The sequence below is a fragment of the Hippocampus comes genome, unplaced genomic scaffold (assembly GCF_001891065.2).
Source record: "Hippocampus comes isolate QL1 unplaced genomic scaffold, H_comes_QL1_v1.1 scaffold315, whole genome shotgun sequence".
Lineage (NCBI taxonomy): Eukaryota > Metazoa > Chordata > Actinopteri > Syngnathiformes > Syngnathidae > Hippocampus > Hippocampus comes.
This window is the reverse complement of record NW_017805539.1, coordinates 231,603-257,999: the sequence shown is the minus strand read 5'-3', so window position 1 is coordinate 257,999 and position 26,397 is coordinate 231,603. Positions and strand designations below refer to the sequence as shown.

At 42.3% G+C, this 26,397-nt stretch overlaps 1 protein-coding gene and 1 long non-coding RNA gene across 3 annotated transcripts in view; one reads left to right on the top strand and one right to left on the bottom strand.

Annotated features, from left to right (window-relative positions):
* Positions 1–220: 220 nt before the first annotated feature.
* On the bottom strand, positions 221–14,056 carry LOC109521035 (uncharacterized). Its single transcript, XR_002169277.1, has 3 exons — positions 13,959–14,056; positions 13,347–13,471; positions 221–614 (listed from the first exon to the last, which is right to left on the bottom strand). It is a non-coding gene; the product is annotated as an uncharacterized LOC109521035 (long non-coding RNA).
* A 140-nt stretch (positions 14,057–14,196) lies between these two features.
* efna4 (ephrin A4) overlaps positions 14,197–26,397 on the top strand; it is a 31,423-nt gene continuing 19,222 nt past the window's right edge. Inside the window, exon 1 of one of the 2 annotated variants that reach the window (XM_019878570.1) lies at positions 14,197–14,637. In XM_019878570.1, the coding sequence (XP_019734129.1) occupies positions 14,513–14,637 (125 nt within the window). In that variant the 5' untranslated portion in view covers positions 14,197–14,512. Of the gene's footprint in view, positions 14,638–22,623; positions 23,094–26,397 lie in introns of those variants that run through there. The other variant, XM_019878571.1, reaches the window with a different exon arrangement.

The following is a 26,397-nucleotide window of genomic DNA, read 5'->3' as shown; positions in this document are numbered from 1 at the left end:
TGGAATATATAAACCGTCTACATAATATTAAAATGTTGAGGATTTTTTTTTTGTGGAAAAAATAAGTTGGTTTGCTGTTTAGCCGTTTTGTGCCATCCTTGAATGTTTTTTTTTCTTATGCCAGAAAGACCTTTGCACTGGGGAAAAATATATATATATTTAAAAAAAAAACTTGCCAGGCACATTAAATAAATAAAGTCTAACATATTAGTATGTGGACTTCAGAGGCTCTGGCAGGAAGATAATGTCCCGTCTGAATGGGAGCTTGACTAATGTTTACCATATTCCCCTCTGGCATCAATCTCATACAACTCTTGGCAGGAAAGCAAATATTTCTCCCAGCATCAAGCTGCTTCTTTGATGATTTTTTTTTTGTACTTTAAAAGACAAGTAACACTTGTTGAGTAAACGCTGGAGTCTGCATATTTAGCTTTGAATGCACACTACTGAAAGTCATTACGCTGCTCCTACCCTTTCCACCTGTGGAAGCAGGGACGGGGGAGCACCACCCTGTGCTCTCTTGATCCCGATGAAGGATTCCCGGTTGCCACCGTAACGGTCGCATGTTGATGTGCAGCCGTGCCGCTGTGCTGCCTCCCATCGTCCTGTAATCCCTGCAGGTGGGGGGGGCAGGGGGTGAGATGGATTCCCAAGTATCTGATTGAGTAGCACACAATATGAATAATTGATTGTCAGGTTCCCTGTTCCAGTGAGCACACAGAATGCAGATAAACACACACACACACACACACACACACACACACACACACACACACACACACAGGCGAGTCACTCAGGCTCTACTAATCCTCCAGGAAATGTAGTACGTGATGCAATTAGCGGCAGAATTGCTAATGTCGTCTGTGTGCCATCCGATTGTGTGTCTCAGTGTGTGTCTGTGTGTGTGTGTGTGTGTGTGTGTGTGTGTGTGTGTGTGTGTGTGTGTGTGGAGCACTTTCAGCAAGGATATGAATTAAGTTCATTCATAAATGTAAGACTATTGATTAATGTTCAGGGAGTTCCCACCTCTCGCTAAGCTCAACCAAGACATTTCCATCAAAACATGGTAACAGTAGCTTCCTGTGCAAAAGTACTTGGCCATCACTGGCTTTGTTGATTTTTTTTTTTTTTCTTTCTTATAGCAGCCTTTTTGGTATGTCGTGGCCTTTCAAGGTCTCAAGATTTTTGCCTTTTATAGTACCAACGCAATGGTTTAGCAAGAAAAAAAAATCAAGCTGGTCGAAGTGTTGACTTTACAGCTTTAGTTTAAGAGGTTTCCTCCAAATATAGTATTTAGCGTTTCGGGATTGGCGTCATTTTATGCACAGAACCGCCTTCAAAGGAGCCAAAGTATTCCACATAATATGAAAAGTATCGCTTTCAAAATGATTCATAGTGCACCATATTATATGCACAGTCCAACTTTCAAAGGATCCAAAGCATACCACATCATTTTTCCAACACGGTAAACTTTGCACTATGTACTCTTCATGAAATGGCTGTAATTCCTACATGGCCAATACCACAACTTTACAAACCGCTCTTAAATTAACGCTGAACTTTAACCTACTTCGGGACCTCACTGCAACTCTCCACAACCTAAACTCTGTGATGTAAATGAAGATTGACAAGTAAAAAGGAGGCCAAAACAAAAAGTGTATATGTATACAATATGCTGTACTTTTTTTTTCTCTTTTTCTTACAAAGTAATTATTGAATGTTGTTAGAATGCATCACACTCGGTTTTTGTTTCAACTTGTTAGTGGACAAATCTTTTTTTCCTCCAGATTTGTATTGATCCGCCCTCTATGCAGTGACTGTTTTATCGACCGTCTCATCTGTCCGCCGCTAATGTTTCTTGTTTAGTTTTGGGGATTAAATCGGCAGATCCGACGACGGCTTCGCAACAGAATGATTGGATTGCAGGAACAACAACGCACATTTACTCCCTCGTTGGAGGCCGGCCAGCCTGCTTCCATCGTCTGCTCGGGACTCCCGAAGGCGCGCGGCTTCATTTTTTGTGTCATGTGGTCAAGTGATGAAGGCCACAGCCAAGTTTCTTTACATCTCTGCCAACTAAACTGGCTTTTTACATGAATGCCTTCAATGACATTTCAAGGAACTCAGAGAGTAACAACTATAAATATAACTGATTAGCAAAGGGAAATTCCTGTCAACCCTCCAGCTCTGATAAAATGCACTCTGAAATTCTCTTTCATTGCCTGATAGATAGATAGATAGATAGATAGATAGATAGATAGATAGATAGATAGATAGATAGATATCTCACAGAGGTGCAGGGTTCGGTCCCGGCTCCAGCCTCCTTGTGTGGAGTTTGCATGTTGTCCCCGTGCCTGCGTATTATGGTTTTCTCCGAGCACTCCAGTTTCCGCCCACATTCCAAAAACATGCTTGGCAGGTTAATGCAACACTCTAAAGTTGCTAGCTAAGCTAACAGCTATGATGGACAGACCCTCCCACCCCCTCCAGGCCACCCTGACAGCACTGGGTAGCTCCTTGAGCCAGAGACTGATACACCCGCGCTGCAAGAAGGAGAGGTACCGTCGCTCGTTACTGCCGATTGCTGTCAGGCTATTGAATAGACGGTCCTGAAAACCTGGACTCACCCCAACTCACCCATTTTTAATATGCTTATATTTATATTTTATATTTGTATTTATTTATATCCTTATTTCTTCTACTTTATCCCTTTCATAGTTTTACTGCTGTAAATTGGGAATTTCTCCATCGTGAGACAAATAAAGGTTTTCTTATCTTGTTTTCCGATCCGCTTTATCCTCACAAGAGTCGCGGGGGATGCTGGAGCCTATCCCAGCCATCTTCGGGCAGTAGGCGGGGGACACCCTGAGCCGGTTGCCAGCCAATCGCTCGGCACACGGAGACGAACAACCATCCGCGCTCACATTCACACCTTGGGACAATTTACAGTGTTCAATCAGAAACTGGAGTACCCGTAGAAAAGCCACGCAGGCACGGGTAGAACATGCAAACTCCACACAGGGGGGCCGGAGCCGGGATCAAACCCACGACCGCTGAACTGTGAGGTCGAAGCGCTCACTACTGGACCACCGGGCCGCCGGAAGACACAACCACTGGACCAAATTTTCATGTACTGCTATCAACATTTATCCTTCCAGTTATTCCAAACTCATTAAGTGACCCACTGACTGATTTGGATGCTGGGACAGCTTGTTGAACCGAAATTGGCTTCTTGTCTGTCAGTCAGCACAGCAGTCTGATGAGCTTCCTGTTAGTTCTCCACTCTGAAAAACTGCCGTCTTATTGCGGGTATTTTCCTCAAGCCACGTAACCATCAAATCCCAGTCCTCGACGTTCTCATTCCCTATTTGTCATTTATTTACTTCTCGCATCCCTCTCATTCCCATCGCTTCCTTTGGATATTTAGTTTGATTTATTGCCTCTTGTTGGAAAATTTGGCGTTTTAATCACTCAAGTGTAAAAGGAGGTCACGTGCAGGAAGGCAGAAGGCCAGTAAGAACAAACAAATAAAAAGATAAAATCAAGATTCTTCTTCTCTGGTGCCTTTTCTTTAATCTCGGTGGAACTCTGCGGCGCTTTCATCCGGCTAAATGTTGGACCCCGAATGGATGGCACTCTGAGCTCCTCTCTGATCTGCGGTAAGGAAAAATACATGTACGCATTCCAACAGAAGTAATGGATGTCGACACAGATGAGAACTAAAAATAAAAAAAAAAAAAAAATCTGAGAACAGCCTGCTGCCACAAAACAATAGAGGACAATGTTTCCTCGAGGGAACTTACAAGCTGATAGCGTAGTGGTTCATGTAGCTGACTAGGGATTGCACCAAGCCCCTGTCATCAAACCTTCCACACAAAAATTCTGCCAAATCTTTTTTTTTTTTTTTTGGGGTGAGCGAGCAAGCATATTGCACACGAATTAGAAAAGAAGTGTGTTTTATTCTAACGGGTTACAACAACAAGGATGATGATACTCATTCGTGACTTTATTTTTCGACGTTTCTTACTCATTTGTCACTGTCAAAGAATATGCCTCCCCCCGCCCCTGTCATATTACAAACGCCGATTTTCTCAACTCCTATCGCCTCGCATCTTCGCACTTCAGTAGAATAAACTATTGACCGTTACTGCCATACAACTACAGTGAGCCCAGTTTGAAAAGAGAAGAGGAATAGAGCAAAGATAGCAAGAGACACAGCAATGCGATTTTTTTTTTTAAGCCTTTATTTAGATGGCAATTATTCACATTGGTCATTAGAGTGCCGGATCACTTTCGCTCATTTACTGAAAGACTGCGAGGGCAATCATTAGGAGATATCACTTTCAGCCCCGTCCCCTGATGAGGGGAAAGCGAGGCAGTCGGATAACAGTCTGGAAGTCCACATCCTCCTTCCAGCCATGAGAACATAACTGGCAATTAATAATTCAAATCACGAAACCGTAAACTGGGGTGTCAACATGTGGGAGTTTATATTGTTGCCGTCTCAATGGAGGGGGAGTAAGAAGGGGCTAATTATTTTTCAGAAATGGTGTTGTCGCTGCTGTCTTTGACCGCTTCATCAAGTGAAAAGTGCCTGTGAAGTTAATTGGAGCCAATGCGGTTGGATTCTTGTCAGGAAGCAGCGCGTTTCAGTAATGTATTGTTTGCGTGTTACATTTGTGAGCCTGTCAAAGGTGGTGAAGAGAGAACAAAAGTGAGGAGGTGTTTTAATCACACACGCACGCACATGCACACACACAGACACACACAAGCTTGTGCAACTGTGCATTGATAACTACGAGCAAAAAACATCATTCAATCATTCATGGATGGGGGGGCGGGGGAATAAAAATCGTCTGTTTCTTGTATCTCTCAGCCTATAATTTGAAGGTCTTTGGTATGCTTGAACGTCTCCCGGGGGAACAATTACCTCGCTTTGAGGCTGCCAAACGTCCATCTGATTGCAAAACATGCCATAAATTCTGAAAGCAGCAAATGTTTTGACTTAAGAAAATGTAAAAAACATGTTGCTTGTGTGCATAGCCCATGTCCTTACAGATTTGACTGACCTAAGGTTTTCAACATAGGACCAAAATTAGAAAACATGGTTCTTAAAATATATCATGTAGTGCCAGGTAGTGTCGACATGTATTACACAAACTGAATTTCACACAATTTCTAGATTTTGGAACACCTCCACTATAAAATGAATGAAACTTCTATCTTCCTACAATTTGAAATCCAACTAGCATCATACAGCAAATGTGACGGTAATCAGTCAAGCCATCGTTTGGTCAACAAGGCCTCACGTTCCCTAAAACTACAGTGGTAACTCTACTTACGAAATTAATTGGTTCTGGAAGAAATTTCTTAACTAGAAAATGTTGTAAGGAGACGCGTTTTCCATGTAAATGCCCTAATCTGTTCCAAGCCCCCACCAAAATTCAGACATAAATGTTTTCTAAAGCATAAAAATGCATCAAAATATACAACAAATACATGTTACAATTAGATTATTGTACAATAAATGAGAGTTGTGCAGAACGGAAAAAAAACAAAGAATAAAGAATAAAAATGATGGTCATGTAACTGCATCCTCATCGTTTTTTGCTCTCTTTAGTTCATGTTTTTTTTCTCAGAAGTGGTTTTTGCCCGACGTTTTGTAAAGAACTGATCCAAGGACGTTTACTTTTATCAGCTTTTAACAATCTTTCGAAAATGTCCAAGGCAAACATCACAGCATCGTGAGCGATCGCCCGACTGGTGAACACTTTTTCTGGGTGATTCACATTTATGGAAACCTATCGGAACGCCTCACGACCCGAGGGGCGAATGACGAGGACGCTGCATAGACACATATCGATCTATCTACACACATAGACACATTCGGTAGGGGTCCCTCTTCGCCAATGGGATGCCAGGAAGATGCTAGCTAATAGCCAATGGCAGAGCAGCTGTAAGTATGTTGCATTCAGGAAACTCGGAGCTGCAAGGAGCAGCCCATACTGTACATTTACCTTTCATATCTTGAAATTTCTTTCATAAGAAAGTGGCAATATCTTCCCGTTGAGACGTTGTGTAACTTGAAAATTTCATATTAAGACACGTTCACAACTAGAAAAGGTAAAAGTTGCCTTTTATGACATGGGAGTTTTTTCTAAAATAATTTGCCCCAAAATTGCCATGCGTCTCATGTGGAACCTCGCCCTCGCCTGTCACGAAATATTTGTGCATGATTAGTGGAGTCACTGTGCATCCTTCGCTTCCCTCTATCCATTGGCGGCAGCTTCTCTGCATCACTCTGTGTGCTCGGCGTGCTTCGTTTCCCCACTCTCGAGCCTCTCCGCGCAAAGTCATTCTAAACACTCCACCCTGAACACCTCAACAATTTATCCTCTCTCCCTCCTTCCTGTCCCCTGCTCCGTCCCAGATGGACACTTTGAGATGAACGAGGCTCCGGCTGTGGAATCCTGCCAGCATTGAGTCACTGAAGGTTGTGCCTTGATCTCTAGTTACCACAAGAGCCCACCTCACTCTTCATGCTCCGCTATCTTCGGAAAAAGAAGCAAACTTTCAAACTAAATGCTTTTAAAAGCAGCCAAGGAGACACAAGAACAGTTTAAATGGTCAAAGTGCTCAATAAAGTGTGCCAGGTTTCAACTCCTGATCATTTGAGGAGGTTGCCCAGGGGCTCGCCTGCGGGTTGTATGACTCAGAATAAAGACAACGCCTCATAAATTAATCTTTTATACTCTTTTAGGAATTGTGTGATTTAGTTGTTTCTCCCCCCCAATACAGAAGATGCCAGCACACAACCTTGTCCATTCATGTAGCTAAAGTGAAACACAATCTGTTCAGGAAAGTGTGCAATCATGAAATATGTACGAACCAAACAGGCGATGTTTGAAAGGACATTTCAACATTTTTTTTTAACATTTATGTTCCAGTGTTTGAAAAATTAAACACTCTTAATTTTAAGCCTTTGAGGGACAGCGGTTACTACAGTGGACAGCTTCTCATGTTATCAAGTTACAGGGTGCATGAAAGGGTTCATGACGAGCAATTTACCAAGGCCCTGCGGGACTTGATGCTGAGTTTGCGATGACAGTAGGTCAACAGTGAAATGTTTCTTTTATTAAATATGACCATCTCGAGGTACACTGAAAAAACAATGCTGTGTTGAATGTACTCAATTTTATTTCGTCAAGTGGTTGTACGAAATAAAAATCATCTGGATCCAGACACATTTTTAAGTAGTTGTATCGGCTACTTTAAAACAGTAGTTGGACGTATTTAAAATATGTCTATTTTAAATGGGTATCCAGATGATTTTATTTCTAAAAGAAGTCGTGGGAGCTTGACCGAACAGTTTCATAAATGATAAGGATAAGAAGTTCAATGGAAATTTTGGGGAGGTGAAATGGGAAGTCTCAAAGGCGCCTTATGCCATAAGGTGTCAAAGTCAAGATCCGGGGGCCAGATCTGTCCCGCCACATCATTTTCTGTGGCCCGCGAAAGCAAATCAAGCGTGTCAAGTTCCATGATGCTTGCTAAAGTCTGAACCAAATTTTCAAATTGTTATATGTAATCCACAATAACAGTCACTATTCTTGATTTCAGATTTTAAAACTAGCTATTCATCAAATTGTTGTGCGCTGTGTATGTAATATGTGTAGGTGATGAAGCATTTATATGGGTTCCCAAAATTCATAACGGCCCTCCAAGGCAAACCGTAACTACAACATGGCCCGGGACAAATACGAGTTTGACACCCCTGCCTTATGGTGATATTGATTTTAGCCTTATTTTGTGGGTTCTTGCATGCATAGGTGGAAAAACAAAGTAAATTGTGTTGCTCATTTTAAATATCTTGTGTTTAAAAGAAAAATGAACGAACGAAGGAAATTATTAAATATGTAGATCTCACGTTGTTTCACCTCCACGCTGAAAGAGGCTACTTTGCGGCAGACCAAAGTGAAGGAAAAAAAAGACAAAGAAAGAGGAACGACGGGATAGGAAGCACCGTTGACACTCATCAGCGCTGGAGAATAAAAAGAACAAGACGCCGTTTCCAATGGCATTGCACATTTGTATTCAGCTGGGGCTACTTACACGGTCAATAGTGATGGATGGCACAAGCTATCAATAATGAATAAAAATGTACTGTACTGTAGAAGACACCTTTTTTGCTTCATCTACTAATATGTACCATGTCTCCAAAACAAAAACAAAAACCAGCCTCTTAACATGCTCAAAAAAAAAAAAAAAAAAAAAAAGTTGTAGTACGTAGCATAAATACACAACTGTCCATTTTTTTAAAAATGCGGGCAAATATAAGAAGCAAGAAATGGGGGGGGGGATCCATGAGGGAGAGGTAATACAGTGTGTAAAAAAAAAAAAAAAAGCATTCAATAAACATGTCGCCATGGCAACCTAGATGTAATTTGCTTGGTGAGGAAGAAGGGGAGCGATGGAAATTGAGGGAGAGTGATGGAGAAAAGGGAATAGAAAAGCATTTACCATCGCTGCTTGAGTCAAGAGGTGTAATTATGGGTTAGAGAGAGACAGGGACAGACTGACGGAGGGAACACAATGCTTTTTTTTTTTTTTTTTTTTAAACATACAAAAGGAGTAATTGTGATGACCATCTCATCAAAGTGGCACAAAGGCAAATGAGTGGAAAGAATAAAAAGGCAGGCCGAGAAAAGTAACAAAAAAAAAAAAAAAAAAAAAAAAGAGAGTCCACCCAGGACACACCAGATGAAGGACTATCAAGAGAAATTTAGTGGGAGTGGAAGAAAAGTCAAATGAAGGGATGAAGCCATTCATTGGGGCGCAGAGGAGTGATTGTGTGATTTAAACATGCATATGGCCCATCAGGAAAGGGAGAGGCCAAAAATAGCTGGATTATTGGGGGGGGGTGGAGCATGTGTGCGACAGGCTCAAAGATATACTGTAGTGTGTGTGTGTGTGTGTGTGTGTGTGTGTGTGTGTGTGTGTGTGTGTGTGAGCGAATGTAGTTGATTAGTGCCCCTTGCAATTGACTTGGTGTCAGCCTGTATAAGTGGAGATAAGAGCATGAAGAGGCTACTGACACTGCTGTACAAGAGCAATGGGTTGGAGGCAATGGAGGGAAGTAGGGTCATAAAGACAGGGTGGGGGGGATGAAACAAGAAAAATGGTCCACTTCATCTTGTGAACATTCCTCCGAGTGCAAGCAGAGGACGGGAAGTCCAAAAATGTCTACAGATGGACGGCAGACTTGAGTAATCAAGAGTCAAACTTCGCCAGATGACTGAAAGGTAATAGAGTGTTCGCGCTGAGGAAAATCTGATCAACGCGAGATCAACTGGGAAATATGATGCTGAAACGTGTCAGGGCAATCATTTCAAAAACCTGATTGATGTCAGCCATTTTGAGTTAGACATCATTCAAAGCCGACATGTTCTTCCTGGGACTATTGGAAAACGTCATAGTGACACATTAAGCGTGCTTGTTTTAATGTGGTCGCAACTGGACAAAATGCTGTCAATGTAGCAGTCGAACATTGGACATGAGTGACCTTCAGCTATTTTTTTTTTTTTTTTTTTAGTCAGTCCAAAAATCACTCGCGTTCTTGCTTTGGCATTATGAGAATTGTTTTAATGTCGCTGGTTGAAAACTAACTGGTAGCACATTGAGGGGAGGGAATTGTACCAGACTGAAATCAAGAGCATTCTTACTTTATTTTTTTTTCTTTTTAATGGCACAATGTTTGAAGAACAGGATCAAAATGCAAACCTTTGTGAATTTCACAAAAATTGGTGGCAATATCTGTGTCACCTTTTAGTGGACACCACTCCAAATTAGTGCAGAAATACAGCAATCTGAGCTTTGCACTCACCTCGCCAGTGGCGGTTTCTGGTATGTGCGAAATACGCCTTAAAAAGAAAAACAAAAAAAGGTACTCGAATGGTTTTTCAATTGGCATCAGAAATTGTAAGTCACTGGCCCTTATGACTGAATTTTGCACCCCTTTGCGGAGACATGATGGGTTTTCAAGATTTGTGCTAATAGATGTTGAAAGTGCTGGGTTATCAATGTCGAGGAAGCAGGACATCTTATTGTTATTGCTATCCTGGGGGAGGAACTAACGTTCGGAAATGACTGCCGCAAATGTATGATGGTGACAAATGGCAAAAGCAATAGTTGGGGTCACTCCAAAACTAGCTGAAGAAAGAGTCACTGAGCATCAGCAGCAGATATGCAGTCGCAACAACGCGTGCCAATTTTGTCAAATGGGGAGGGTGTCACCACATAGAACATGCCAAAGCCACAGTACAACAAAACGGCAGCTCAAAGGAGTAACAACCGAGAGGCAAGTAAAGCACACATACGATGACTATTACGATGAGAAAACACCTCGTCTAAATTTTCCGACTGACATGTAATTACCACAACTATATACAAATGTGCTGCAAAGCGTGCAAGTCACCATTCAAACCGGGGACTCAACGGCAGAGCGCAGGGGGAGGTGCCTGTGTGGATATTTTAGTGTCAGATTCTTTTTCCAAATTTGTAGACTTCTAGAACAAATATTGTGAAATGTAAAAAAAAAAAAAAAATGGTTTGAAAATCCATAAGTGTTGACAACAAAATTTGCACCCCATCTACCACGAGCACTTTACACCACACAAATCAAACTGGTACTGTCTTCCATAAGAAGACAAATTTATTTCGTGAAGAACCACAACCTGTCGAGTTTTAAAAATGCATGCTGCAAAGTTGAAATGGCACAAGGCCACAAAGAACACCATGAACACTTTTGTAACACCAGAACGAAAACATGGCACAGCAGCAGCCTTGAAAAAAAATGAATCATAAAAGTTTCCATCCTAATGAGTCACTCAGACAGAACACGCATGCTGAATGGTCCCTCGCCAGGAAGTGATGGAAACCATATTTGACCATTGAGAAGATCAATGAAAGCCAAAATCAGGACAAATGACGGATGGACGGCATGGAGGATGAAAATAATTATTTTGGAAGCGGTACAGAGAAATGACAAGTCTAAAGTAAAGTGGAAAGTAAATAGTGTATTAAGGAGAGACAAGTAGATGCTGCACATTTGGGGTTGAGCTGCGGCCAGAATGGGAAAATCAGCATGCGGGGGGAAATTTAAAACATTTTTTTAAAAATCAGCTTTGCAATCAAGTCGCTCTTAATTTAGTTCAAGCACTCCCATGAAGTAAATAACACCACTTTTTCCAAAACGGGTTGACTCAGAATCAAAATAACCATCATTTTCATCTGTACCAGGAAACAATTACGAGGACCCAAAGTTGGAGATGTCCTTCAGTTTGCCCCCCCCCCCCACCCTGCCCTTTTGGCCTCACCCTCTGCACGCCCCTGGATGGTTCACTTGGGTCACGTTCAGCTCCATCGCTCTGGTGCGCAATGGGCCTCAAACTTGAAAACCTCTTCAAGTTTAGTACCGGTAGTCCATGGCCCAAAGTCTACTGGGATAGGCTCCAATCATGCGTAACCTTGGATAGCGGGAGAAAATGAATCGATGGAAGCTTTTCAATTTTGAGCCCACTTTTCAGTCTCTTACAACTAGGAGTATGCATTTTTATAAGTCACCTTCCAAAATTAGTTAAGGGGCTCTGGAACACAACATAAAAACAGGCTTTTGCTCAAAAGGTATTAATATTTTATACTTTTTTTTTGACAGATAATAAACTTAAAGTTCCGTGTGTGTATTCTGCAATTAACAATAATGCAATGCAGTGCGTGCAATTAGGACCTCCTGGCATCCTCCACAACGTTGTGGTTCAACGGATCAGTCACGGCCGAAAAAGAGCCCTCGTGGAGCCTTTTCTTCCACTGTGGACCTCACTGTATTTGCTGAGGGAGCGCTTGCTCGCCGGCGGGGACAAATTAGCCACATCGGAGCACTGAGGCATCATGGGAAATTAATGATCTCCAGGAAGTGAGCTAATGAGTCCACGGGCACACACGAATGAGATGAGATAAAGCAACAGGAGGAGAACGAGAAGGAGGGGGTGGCTAATAAAATGCTATCCATCGATGAGCGATAGAGGTGCTATAACACACACACACACACACACGCACACGCACACACACACACACACACACACACACACACACACACACACACACAGAGTGGGAGAATTCAATAATTAGAGAGAGGATCACCGGTGGCTTTCACGTACCGAGGTGCAGTGATTACTGTCCTTACACCGTCCCCTGAGGGTGTGTGACAAGCAAGGAATTAACACTTATCTCACATAAACACACGCACAACAAATGAGGCGAGTGCAGATAACGGGAGGTTGGGGGGGGGGGCATTGGTGTGGGTCAATTGTGTTTGACCAGCTTGTGTGGTGGGTACCTGAGCGCACCATTTGCTAATCGAGGTGTATTTAGTTAGAGGGAGCAAGGGTGGGGAGACATTTTCCTGTTAGTGGCCACTTCACTTTTTGTGAAGTCCTCAAGAGAGCCAAGCTGAATTTATTGGATTTTTTTTTTTTTTAAATAACTTTTCCTCTGATGATTTATTTGTGTTTAGAACTGCATATGGAGGGCCGACTCAACTGCTGGATTGGGCGGTAAATGGCCCATGGGCAGTAAGTTCCACACCCCTAAGTGAAAGAGCAGGTGTTTTTTTTTCTTTCAAGGAGCTGTTTTGGTTCAAAAATGTGTTTTTTATGACTAACTCACCCAGCACGGCAACAAACCAGGTGTTACCATTACCAAGGAAGGCAAATGTAAGACTTTTTGTAGACATTAGTGGTGTGGATAACTGCAATCTATCCAAGTCAATACTTGTCCAGTATCGCCAATATTGATACGGATACATTGAATGCAGTAAGTAAATTGGCTGGATTACGAAATAACTAAATCTTTAGAGCAGGGGTGTCAAACTCATTTTTGTCGCGGGCCACATTATAATTATCGATTCCCTTGGAGGGCTGTGATGACTGAAATTATATAAAGAAGTCAAGAATAACGTTTTATTCAACGATCGTTTTAAGTAACTTATGAGAGGTTTGGTAACAAGAAAATGCTGACAATATGTCACCGATTCATTTCATGTGAAAATTTGAAATTTTGGTGGAGATTTTAGCAAGCATCATGGAAGTTGTCGTCTTTGATTTGCTTTCGCGGGCCACTTAAAATGACATGGCGGGCCTTGTGTTTGACACCTGTTGTATAGAGCAAGCATATTGTGTCAAGGCCTAGGTATGATTTTTGGCTAAGGCCACAAATGGCCAGTGGCACTCTGAAAAATATGAACTTATGCTAAGGATGACTGAAATATTATTTTCCCAACTATTATTCACCTTAATGTTGTCTGCCAAAGTGAAAGGCCTCTTCCAGGAAACTCTGCCTGTGGCAAGGATGTCTTCGTGATTTCTCTCTTCCTCTCTCCATTTCTGCAGCTCATTGTTTTCCGACAGGTCATTTCCTACATATTTGAATACATTTGTTTTGAATAAAATTGCAGCATTGAATACAGGAGCAAAACAGAATTCATGCAACCATCACAATCAGTAATACTAACGCTAAAATAATGATTTATTCTAATTGAAATAATTTAGGCATCACTATACAATTTTAGAATACAGTCAAAAATAGATTTGTAAATAATTTTTACTATTTTACTATTATTTACAACTAAAACCAAACAACTCAATGAGATAAATGATTACAAATACACATTTTCAAACGAAATAAATCATTTTTAAATCAACCACTTCCAAATTAATGCAACAAATATTACGGGACTTGTCCCGGTAGGCACACCTGAAACTAATCTGCACCACACAAGAAGAAGATGTTTATTACCACTTCTGTGGCCTTTTGAAGACGTATTTAAGGGTTACGTGTCATTTTGAGCTGTGGTACATACCCTGAATGAGAAGTTTAGAGCTTAAACCGTGTGATTTATTTACCTGACAGTACTTGTCGCCATTGGTAGGGACGAGAGGAGAATGGCGACAACCTCTGCTGTCTGTCTACACCAGACGGCGCACGTCACTAGCAAGTGTCTCTCTTGCCTGACCACACCCTTGTGTCCTGATTGGCCCAAAGTTTTCCCAACCCCGCCTCTTCTAACCTTAGAAAATTTTCCCCCCCCCCGCCTCTTCTAACCTTAGCGGCTCCACCCTCCCCCCCCCTCCCCAGCGCAACCACTTCTGAGCCAAAACCTCCTTCTTCTGTCACATCCCCACAATCTTCACCTTTTTAACTTTTTGCTATTTAAGGAAGCGAGCTGGTGCGAAAATGACGATTTTGGATAAACTAGCAACGACTCCTCATTTTAGAGGCACGAAACTTCCGAGCATTCAGTGACTCCCTCAAGTCACCTTTCGCAGAATGCCGCACGTTCACTATTAACTGGTCAAGTTGTTCGGTCTCCTCACCTGTTTTGCGGGTGTGTGGGTTTTTTTTTTTTTTTTACACTTCTCAAGTGCTGCGTGCGTGGCCCCGGCGAGGCGTGCGCGTGATGGGCTCCCTCATTTGGACCTCGGCCACTCTCCCTGCTTGGAAAAGCACTTTTTTACTTTTAAACATCATCTCAGCCGTCGTGAGCAAAAGACACGCAGTGTACTGGAACTCCACCAACACCAGGTAACTCAATTCCTGCTTATTTTTATGCATAGGCTTTTATTCATATTGCAGGATGTTGCCTGTAAGGTGCAACTATCTGTCATCAGCTTCGTACAAGCCTGGCTGGTCTGAGCTTGCATTGTTGCTCAACAACCTATGGAATAGCTAAATAAATGAGTCAGTTGAAGGAATCTCTGCCATGCAGCACACCTCTTACTCCCCTCCTACCTGTGCAATGTTCATTTTTAACCTGACAACAATAATGGAGTCTTCCAGTATTTATTTATGTATGTATGTTTTCTATTTTTTTCCTCAACTGTGTGCACAAAAGGAAAGTGGAGCTTGTGACTGTGCATGTGTGAGGGGTGGTGGACCATTAGCAATGTCAAACTTGGCTCACCTGCTGATCCAGGTGCACCTCGCAAAGATAATTGAAGGGTGCATGTGGGGGAGGGGACGGCACATTGGGCAACCGGTTAACATGCTGGCCTCACAGTGCAGAGGTGCAGAGTTCGATTCCGGCTCCGGCTTTCCTGTGTGGAGTTTGCATGCCGTCCCCGTGCCTGTATGGGTTTTCTCCGGGTACTCTGGTTTCCTCGCAGATTCCAAAAGCATGCATGACAGATTAATAGAGCACTCTAAATTGTCCCTAGGTGTGTGTGAGAGCGCGGATGGTTGTTCGTCTATGCGTGCCCTGCGATTGGCTGGCAACCAGTTCAGGGTGTACTCCGCCTACTGCCCGAAGACAGCTGGGATAGGCTGCAGCACACCCGCGACCCTCGAAAGGATAAGCGGATTAGAAAATGGATGGGTGGATGGATGCAAGTGGGGGACCTGCAGGTGGAAGTAGGGCTGTTGTTCTGAAATAACACTGAGCCTTCATTGCATATGTAGAGCAGGTCAATTTGGCAGTCACGGTTGAGATTAGTGGTGTGCGCGTACAAGTGGGGACACATTTGCTCAGGGGAACGTCTGATTTGTTTACATTTGTGTCATAAAACGTCATGGAAAGAGAAATACAACCGTTGTCAACAGAATTACATTTACTAGCTATACAGTTGATCATTATTATCATAACTTTGTGATTAGTATGCAAGTATACCCCTCCCCACCCCACCCCACAAAAAATCTAAAGCGCTTATCTTAACTGGGGTTAGAGGCAGCCTACCTGTGCTGATCACCAGTCAATCCGTGGATTAAAAAAAAAAAATCTAAACACTCCAGTTCAAATGACAGGTTCTTGTAATGTAAAATGAGAACAAGATCAATCATTTCAAACACATTTTCCGACATGTTTGAGAGAGATTGTGATGGTGAATTTAACTGTGTGGCCATCGTTCCTCAAGTTGTTTGTGGCGCACGCCTTATCACCAAAAGAACACCATACCTAAAGTGAAGCATAATGGTGGCAGCACAATGCTTTGGGGCATTTTTGTTTCTTCAGTTGGAACTGGGGGGGAATTATTTGAAGAGTTTCAAATACATGTCAGCGTTGGCACGAAACTGTCCGATTTCTGCGAGAATGCAAAGAAAAATCAGGAAAAGCCTACTAGAACATCTGAACTGCATTGGAGACACCTTAAATGTTGGCATGTGCGTGCTGATTTCAGTTTAGCATGAATTTGAATGCGGTTGGTTCATTATGGGTGTGCACACTTGTGCAGCATCAGCTGCTTATTTTTACTTCTCTTGGAAAGATTAACATTTTAATTTCGATGACGTTGAAAAGGTTATGGGTCAAGTTAAGGGTGGAAAAAAGTTAGGTTTAATTTTTTTTATTTTTTATTGCAAAAGCATAAGTCGGTCACGTGTGTTGCTTTCCTACGTCGCAATTAAATCCAATTCATGTTTATCGGCTATCGCTGGCATTAAAAAAAAAAAAAAAAATCCCTCCGAAAAAGTCAAGACAGGCGTCTGCTATGTTTTGGTTGAAGGTGTACAAACCTTTCGGGCATTTAAATTGCTTCCAATGTGGTGGGGTTTCGTGTAATTGGCAGCAATGTGGCACAGCGAGGCTTGAGGACCTCTTTGGACCCATGTGATTCTGACATGAATGGTCAGAGGTTTTTTGGCAGGCACAAAATCACAGTGCCATCATGCAGAAGGCCAACAACCCTCCCGTGGTGCTGGTGGCTCATTCCCAGTGACCCTGCTCTCTCCTCGCTCCCCGAGTTAAAAGCAGGGTTCACCAGCTCTCTTTTTTTTTCCCCTCTCTTCACTCTTCATTACCGTCCTATTTACACCCCACCCCAACCCTCTTCACCCACCTCCTATATGCCATTTTCATCCTTCACAGCTCCCTCCTGCCCACTGATGGATGTATGAGCTGTGATTAGTTGAGCTTCAATCATTTTCCCCACCCCCCATATCCTATTTTCAAAAAACTTCCAACCAAGCTGAGGAAGAGTCCGGGTCCGCTTCATCATGAGTGTCAGGGAACCATTGAGGGAACATAAGGCCGCGAACCAACCCTACATGTATTGTCTGCTATTGAATGTACACTCAAATTGTATTTTAAAGAGGAAGTCAAGTCAAAAAACATCTTTAAAATATGTCCTATGCGTTAATCACAAAAAAAAAAAAATTCCAAGGTCTTCACATGCCCAAAGTTGACAAATATCGGCAAATATCGCCGCACGAGGGCAATGGAGACCAAAAACAGACTTTAATTTCTGTTTGACATGACCAAAAATGTTTTGTTAATTGTAAATGGCTTTCAATGTTTGATTAAAAATTCACTGCCGTCATGCCGCGTTTCTTTCGACAACAAACCAGTGGAAAATGTATCAAGTGCGCCTCTGATGGTTGCAGCCAAGTACTGCACCCCACTCTGTTAGTTCATTCTACAATCAATTAATTCCGCATCATCAACCAAATTCTTAACGATTAGCTAAGCAATTTTTCCATGCCCTTTGTTACTATACACATGATTTTTAAAAGTCATTGCCTGCAATTTAGTCAGCTCTGACCTTCCCATGCTTACACTCAGTTTTTTTTTTTTGTGTTTAATTAATTATTTGGAATACATTAATAAAATGTTATTTCAGTTGTAAAGATGCATTGCGGAGGGAGTTGATGCAAAGTAATTAGTTCACCGCGGAGTGCATTTTAGTGGGGAATATGCATTCTATAAAGTATAATAGCTATGCCCGCAGGCAACAATTAAAAAGAGAGAGGCAAAAAAAAAAAAAAGATGCTTTACACACTTAATATTGAAGGCAGGCACAGGAGCCACTGCAGTCTCTTTAAACACGTGATGGAAAACTTTGGCCGTCACTGTCCGGATTTATGGTTTTAATGAAGCACAAGCAGCCAAGCGGGGAGATGCTTTAAAGTGACGCATGTTTGAGCCCGCCCCCACCACCCCCCTTGATTGAAATATTGGAGCTGGGAAACAGTGAGACTCAGCGTAGGCCTCCTTTTTTTTTTTTTACGATTTAATGAACGAGGTTTACGAGCGTCGATTTTATAGCCGCTTTTTCTCTCACGCTGATTGTTCCTTTATTAGAAGAGAGATTATTTTCCGACTTCCTGGAGCAGTTAAAGGTTAGTATAATATTATAAGCCCAGTGTTATGGAAGTGGTCCATAGCGGTTTGTATTTTTTGGTTCAAGCAAGGTGATGAACAAATTCGTCTCCCCAACCCCCGACTAACCCTGGTGTCACCTGAACTGCTACTTGTCTTCAAATCCCCCTCCTGCCCAGGTCCTGCTCGTAAAGCTTCGGATCAGCAGCTTCCTAATTGGAGACAAAAGCGTTCTTCCGAGGGGGAATACGTGCCAAAGCCTTGCACCTCATTTTCCTCCTCCCTCGTCTCCTGCCTTGACAGCAAACTTGGGCCCGCAGTCGAGGAGGCTGCTCCCATTTCTTTATTGAAAAGCACACCTCATTAGCCTTCCAGTGTCTAATTAAATGCGTAAACGCATGCATCATTTCCCTTCCTGTGTGAGTGAGCCGCTTTAAATACCAAACTAAATCACATCCTGTACGCACGTGCAAAGAAGGGCTGTGCCGCTGTCGCATATTATCGGAGGGGGGGATGGTTGACCTTTCATCGAGATTTATATACATGAAGTACACCTGCTCAGTCTAATGTGATCTAATGATGATTGATGGACACTGTCAGATGGATTCATTTCACAATATGATCATTTCGGCTCAGTTGCTTTGAAGTATTTTAGAATTCAAATCAAAAGGGGAGAATATAGTGCCCTGTAATGCTGGAAGCAATATAAAATTACTTTAAGTTGTAAGTGTTAATGCCCATCAAACGTGCATCACACGGAGCAGTTTGAAATGTTTTGGCTGCTTTAAATAAACACACACGCACACAGCCTTGTTCAAATGCCAGGTTTTTGTCAATTGAAAAAAAATATTTCGAAATTTATTTCCCAACCTCCAGCATTAATGCAGTCGATAACCTGTGCAACTCAACAAGGAACACAAATGAAATCTTTTGAAGAGGGCCTCAGAAAATGAAACCTGAAAACAAGTCTGCTGGAATTGACTCATTACGTTCAAGTTAATGATAAAAGCACCATTTGAAGTGCCTCTGATGAACTGTTTAAAAAACAACAACAACAACAACAAAAAACATTGTAGTATGCTTTTCCGATCCATTTCTTTGCATCCAAGCAAAAGCCAGTTGCCTTTGTGCCAACACTGACTGCTCTTTGGGGCTGTTCATTTTTTCCCCTCTACCATGACAAGGCCCTCAGTTTTCATCTTAGGGTTTTTTTTTTCCCAATCAAGTGTCTTTGTTATGGCCATATAAAGGGTGGTAAAAGTTTTAGAATGATTTATCTTGTTTTTTTTTTGTTTTTGTTTTTTTTTAACATCACAAAAACCAGACATTTGAACAGGGTTGTGTCGACTTTTTGTATTCACTTTACATTTTTCTTTACTCAAGGGTCTGCCTGCGAGCTCATCCTCCAGTTGCGCGCGTGTGTGTGTGTGTGTGTGTGTGTGTGTGTGTGTGTGTGTGTGTGTGTGTGCGCACGCGCGTGCATACATGCAAATGAGTCTTTTTCGACGATTGCATCACAGGCTGTGTGAGTGTAAATGTCTGTATTCCCCTGATAAATGATTAATACAGAACCTGGATGAACTATCATCGAGATACCTACGGTGAGGTAATTACTACTTTACTCCCAGTCTTCCTTAGCACAGTCCCTCCACACACATGCACACTCACAGTCTCTCTCTCTCTCTCTCTCTCTCTCTCTCTCTCACACACACAGACACAGAGTTGCATCCATGCTTTATTGTGGCCGTCCCTGAAATACATTTCAGCCAGCCCGATGGTGCATCTTATCTGCCTTTGCTAAATGTGCCTGGTGTGTTTTGTGGTCGCTGCACTCAATGCGTTATCTGTGCTGGCACACCGTGGGTGGTTGAGCTTTGGGGAAAACAAAGACGAGATCTGATTGTAGTGGTTTGTGTTGCATTGTCTTGGTCTGCAAATTGAGGCCACCTCTGCATGTGGCCCGCCGGACGAGAGATGGGAGTGTGATTACAGTTTGGAATGAAGGGAGGCTGTTGTTGTTTGGCTTGCCGTATTTTGTTGCAATTACATTTTATCTTATATATTGTAGACCGTCCAATTATTGTTTTCGTAGTGACAGAAAAGCCGGCTAGTGACTCCTATCAGAATGTCCAATCAGGACATGAACAGAAATGCAAGTCCTTGATTAAAGAATATATGCTGAGTTTATTAAATCCCTCGTCCTGGAAAAAGAGGATGTCTGGTCACCCCACGGAAGAGGTTGGTCTTAATCTTTGGCCTTGGCAGAGGTTCTGCTCTCGACTGAGCGCCATACTGGTAGTCTTCAGGTCACAGGGTGTGATAGTGATACTGGATTTGAGTGTGTGTGAAAACAAACAAACCTTCCCTTTGTGCCATTGTTGCGTGGCTAAATCAAGATCAACAAACGGCTGTGCCAGCATCTCACCTATCTAGGTCATTGTCTTGTTTCAGCTCGTTAAGGTGTGACTAAAGAATTAAGAGAAGGGAGAGTCTTGGCAAGGTTTTGATCCTCTTGGATTGCAGATTGCGCAATGACATCTCCTCCTGCCAATTTCTTGTGCTTCCCCCCGCCCCACACACACCCTTCTGCCTTCTACTCAAGCAAATTATTACATTTGGCCGGAATGCAGCGTTAGGATTCCTATTTCATTGAACAAATAATTGCTGCAATTGAAGCAGAAAAACAAGACTTGTTACGGGGGTATAATCGGAAAGGTTGTGTGTGTCAAAAGAGATGATAGTTACTGTCAAGCTTGCCGAAACGAAAATCAAAAGCCCATTACGAGTTAAACTGGGCATACATGGACATGTAAAAGTACCAAGTACCAAGATGTTTTTTTATCCTTTACATCAAACTGAAGTACTGGTAAATCACCTCTTAATTCAAAGCTAATGAATCACTCTAGTCAGATTGTGCTTTCTGTGTTGATAGTTAACCTTGTAGGCCACTCTTCGTGGCTGACCTACGGCAGAGCATAACATAATTTATTTCTAGTTCGGGTTGTGTTTACTGAGTAGATTTTTCTCTCCAGAGTCCGGACGCTTCCTATTTTGCTGTTCATTCTCCTCTTTAACGCGGTTCCAGCCAAACATCTGCGAAAAGTGGACTCAATTATTCAAGCACTTTTAATTTTGGCGTTAAATATGCTCACTGTGTAATTCTTAGGTTAGCTTAGCAATTAGCATGGGCCCTCCCTTTCTCAGAATAATTCTCATCAGGATTGTAGCTTATTCGCCACCACCGAAGTGCTAATTACTGACTTCAGAGCAACGTGTTCAGCTGCAGCAGTAGCCATCTGAAATTCGTTGCTAGCTAGCTGGTGGAGCGCAGGTAGTGCTAACTTGTGCCTCAACCTCCGGCTACCTACGGTGCGTGACATGAGCGACGCAGCCCAGTGGAGCTTTTTGGCAATTGACTGTTACAGGGGTATAATAGATATTGAATCATTCACTTGACAAACAGCAGTGCGAATATTTTGAGCCTTGAAATGCACTTTTGGCTCAAACCGGTAGAGTCACCATTTATTGGGTCTCTACTAGTGCAGTATGACGACAGCAATAGGAAGTTAAGCTACATCCATGCTATGAAAGATCAGCTTGAGACACGCTCTGTAAATCCAGCTCGAGTTGGCACCTCGTGTGGCTCTTTGGTCTAAAATGGCCGCGGCACTGTTTGTGTGCGACGGGGCGGGCGTAAGAGGAGGTTGTGATTGAGTTCCGTTTGTGAGCATTCATTCATTGCACACACAATGAGGCGCCATTGTTAGATGGGTGACACCGGCCGCGTATTCCTTTCCGGCTAACACGAGCACAATTAGGATTTGGCGCGCGAATACGGAAACCCAATCAAGTGCAGCTTTGATGTAACATGGCACTATGTTTTGAGCCATGGTGTGTGTGTGTTTGTGCGTATGTGTGCTTCCCCCCCCTAAGAATTTTCACTCCGTCACGCTTGCGCCTCGTTGGCTGGGCTCAGAGGTCCTGTCGAAAAGCGACCCAAGACTTTTCCGAGACAGAAATTAAATTAGTATCGACCCAGGCACAGCGCAAAAGTGTCGCAGGGACCAGAATGATTTTACCACACTGAGACTTGTTTGCCATCATGCTTGTGTCAGAGTGCTCGGATGGAGAAAAAAATATATTGCATACTGTCAAGCATGTTGGTGTTTTTGCAGTTACACTTTGGACCAAACATCACATTACACAATCGAACATGGTTTTCTCCCATATGGAAGTAAAATCTTAAGTACAAAATGCAACAATGAGTTTACTTGGAAGTCACATTTTCCTGTCACGGCTTCTGTTACCTTAAATGGTCATAAATTCTTAGTTTGTGGATATTTGCATTTTTGCATACACCGACCATTTCTTCAGGTATACTTGCACAATCTAATGCAAGCTAATGCAAGATTTTTTTTTCCGAAATGAAGACAAACAAAATAGCTTTCATGATATAAAATCTGTTTTTGCTTTGTTTTTGGTGATGGTGTCTTTTTTTATTTATTTTATTTTTTTGAAAGGGCATGCGTCTTCGGAATATATGCAAGTATTGCATGTTTGACACACAGCAAACTTTTCCAGGTGCACTCAATAATACTTCCATTTATAAGTCATGAACACTATTATCTCCAGATCAATCACATGACCGATATTACGTAATACAAACCTGGTTCGTGTGAACTTACCAGGAAACAATTTGCAAATGTTCTTATCGAGTCAGAGCAGTGACACTCTGCTCTACACTCCATTCCAATGCAAACTCACACCCGCCCCGCACGTACGAGTACACACAGGTGGGGGCTCTGCCAGCGAGTAAAAAATAAAAAATAAAAACATTCACGCGGTGGAGAAGGATGGCCAATGCGATAAGGACGGTAGGGAAGAAGTCAACAAATTTCATGTGCCCAAACGGGCTCGAGGGGGCCCCTGGGAGCGGCGACGCGGCGATGAGGTGAGAGCCAAAGAGGCAAGAAAGGATGTCAGCCGCCATTATTTTCACTGTCAGCAACGGGCGTAGGGAGTAGACCCCTCTGCCCCACTCCTGCAACACACACACACACACACACACACACACACTGCTCATCTGAAGGTGTGGCACTAAGATGCGCTTAGCCAATGGCGCCATTGTCCTGGCTAAACGCACGCACTCTGACAATAGAGGGAAGTCAAGGTGCATGTGACACTACCTGGTGTTTGTATACCAATATTTTTCGATGAAAGTATAATTGATAGTTGGTCGAGCGGCCTTCTACACGATCAAAGCGTTGAATCAGGTGTGTTGGAACAGGGTAACGTACAATATAAAACAAGCTTGATCGGAGCTCATATAGCCCAATGCGTAATGATGTTCTGGTTGCAGTCGTGTCGTGCGTTCTATTTTGCCACATTTGCTGGGAAAAACAAATCGACAAAACTATTAAAAAAAGAAAAAAAAAAAAACAATCTGGCTGTCCATTATTCTGCATACCTAAACCAGGGCTCACCAACGTGTTGCACGCGGGCACCACGTAGACCCCAAGGGCCACATGGGCTGCTCCAAAAATAGCTCATCGAGAGGGGACATTGTGATTTCCCAGGAATGTCGTCAAAGTAATCATTTGAAAATGTCAACGCTTTCTGAGAGTTCGAGGAATGAAGTTTTGCATATCTATTTTTATCTCTTGCCTAATTATTGTGAGGAAAGCCTGATCGGTTTTCACTTGAATGAATAGCAATTCTTAATCAAATACCATATTTTCTGCACTAAAAGGCGCACCTAAAAGCCTTCCATTTTCTTAAAAGCTCACAGCGCGCCTTAAAATCCGATGCGCCTTGTTTATGGTCATTACGGTAATATTGCGACCCCTAAATGGCTGCTTGCGAGAGACATGCTTACATCGCAGAGTTCAAACTTAAGGCGATCGGTTACGCAGTTGAACACGAGTTAACGTTAATGAGTCAATGTTATAACTTGCTGTTGGTTAAGTGAACTGTGTCGCTGCTTTATTAAATAAGTTTTACTGACATCTGATCGTTCTGTTAGCATTTCCTTGAGCGTAGCTCCATCTAGTGGATGCATTGTAGATTGCGTCTTATACCACGGTGCACCCAATGTATGAAAAAAATTACAAAATGATTGAAGGTACAGTAATATGAGCCCATTTATGTCATCAGTGTGCATCAAAATTGGAAGGCCTTCGCAGTAATCAGTGCTGCCCATTATTAGCTCCCAGTTTCAAAAAGGTTGTGACCCCTGATCTAAACGGTGAATTACTTTACAGATGGGGGGGGGGGGGGTATTGGGGTTAAAAGCGAGCTTTATGAACTGTCTGACAGATTTACACAACTTATTACCGTCAATTATGTACAGAGCCCCTAAGATGACATGGAAGAGAAAAAAAAAAATAAGACTTAGTGTTCCTTCTCAAAAAACTTTGTGTCCCCCTCACGATCGTTGTGTTCCCCCGCAATTAAATTGTTGTGAGGTAATGCAGTGTTTTACCTGCAACCGAAATGAAACACAGTGAACGCAATTATTTTTTTCTTCCGCCGTATCACCTTTGGGTCTCCGTAATTCTCTGTGTATTTATTAAGTTTGCAAAATCGCTATGAAATCACGCTTTTGTGCCCAACATAATTTGAATGTGATCGATCTTTGCGCTTTGTTTTTTCCATGTAAATGTGGAATCCATAGCTTGCGATGGAAACTGCAGCTACCTGTAACAATGATCTGCTTTGACTGTATACTATTGTGCAATCACTCCAATCTTCGAGATAAGTCTAAACTCCAAGCGACATGGGATTTTGAAGTGTAACTCAAATTGTGCTTCATTGTTTTAAAAATGCACTTTTTTTTTCCATGATGGATAATCAAACATGCTGCACAAAAAAAATTGCTGTATAAATACCTCATTCTGAAATTTCCCGCAGTCTAAAAGGAAATAGGAAGAAACTTCTCAGAGTGGATATTTCTGAATAATGTTCGAGTGCATTTCCCATGCATGTCTTTTTACTTCTTTATTGTTTTTCATTTTTCGATAAGGTGCCGTCCAAAGTGAGTACGCGTTTGTTGTCTGAGCAAAGTGCCACCGTTTGTAATAGACAGTGTTTCGAGCGGCGGCGGTATTTTTTAAAAGGGAAAATAGCCTTGTGCCAACTCGGCGGCAAAAGAACTCATGAATCTCATTGCTCCTCTATTCAACTGAAAATGGACTCCTTGTACGCCGCCTGCTTCCAAAACTACAAAAGCATACTGTATACGTGTGTGTGTGTGTGTGTGTGTGTGTGTGTGTGTGTGTGTCATACTAAAAATACATCCAGTGACAAGGAACACAAGACCCACTTCACCTCGTGTTGCATTTAGAGCAAGATCCCTGAACATGATTTTTCATGTCCTTTTTTTCTGTACGATTATTTTTTTTTTTTCTCCTCTCCAGAGTAGATTTCCAGTGGCCAAAAAAAAAAAAATGCATACACACGAATAGTGAACCTTCTGTGTTAATCTTGTAATTTTGGGTCATCATGGTTCATTACTTAAAGAAGCAGCCAGTCATCTTTAATCACATAATCCCGCTTTAGCGCTACGTGGGGCGGGTGTCTGCATGGCTCCCCTTGACCCTCACCGTTTCCTTCCTCAATGCTTTGACGCCCCACCCCCAACCCATGAGCCCCCCCCGCCCCCTCCTGTCCACTATTGTGTCGCAAGCCTCCATCAGTTGTGGAAGTGCATTGGCCTTTTATCGATGCTCAGGGGCAGAGAATAGCATCGAGCTAGAGCAACAAAATGTAGCATTTAACCTCAAAATATGAGCTCCAACATCATTTTTCTGCAGGTACGCTGGCTTGTAATGAGGTGAATGGCATGTCTATTGTTGCCATGGTGACAGTGGATCACCTATTTTTCGAGGTCCCACCTGCCGGGACCCCTTCATTTTGACCAGCTGAGACCATGTTTAGCGGTGAAAATGCAATGTTTTGCCATCATTTCAAAGCCGCTAAGGTCTCGGTTAGCCTTTGCTGGGGTTTTTATCCGGTTGCTGATCATCTGTAAAATACTGGAAATCCATTGTTTTGCTTCCAGGAATGTTGTTGGTTTGATGGATAAATGTACGTATTTATTTCACCAACATTTTAATTCAAGTTTGAGATGAAGACTGTTGTTGTATTTTTAAATGATTATTAATTCTGTTTTGTTTGTTTTCTTTTCTTCTGTTCATGTTTCCTTTTTTTTAATTTATCAAGTCAATATGGTATAAAACATGTTTTAAAAGTCTTTT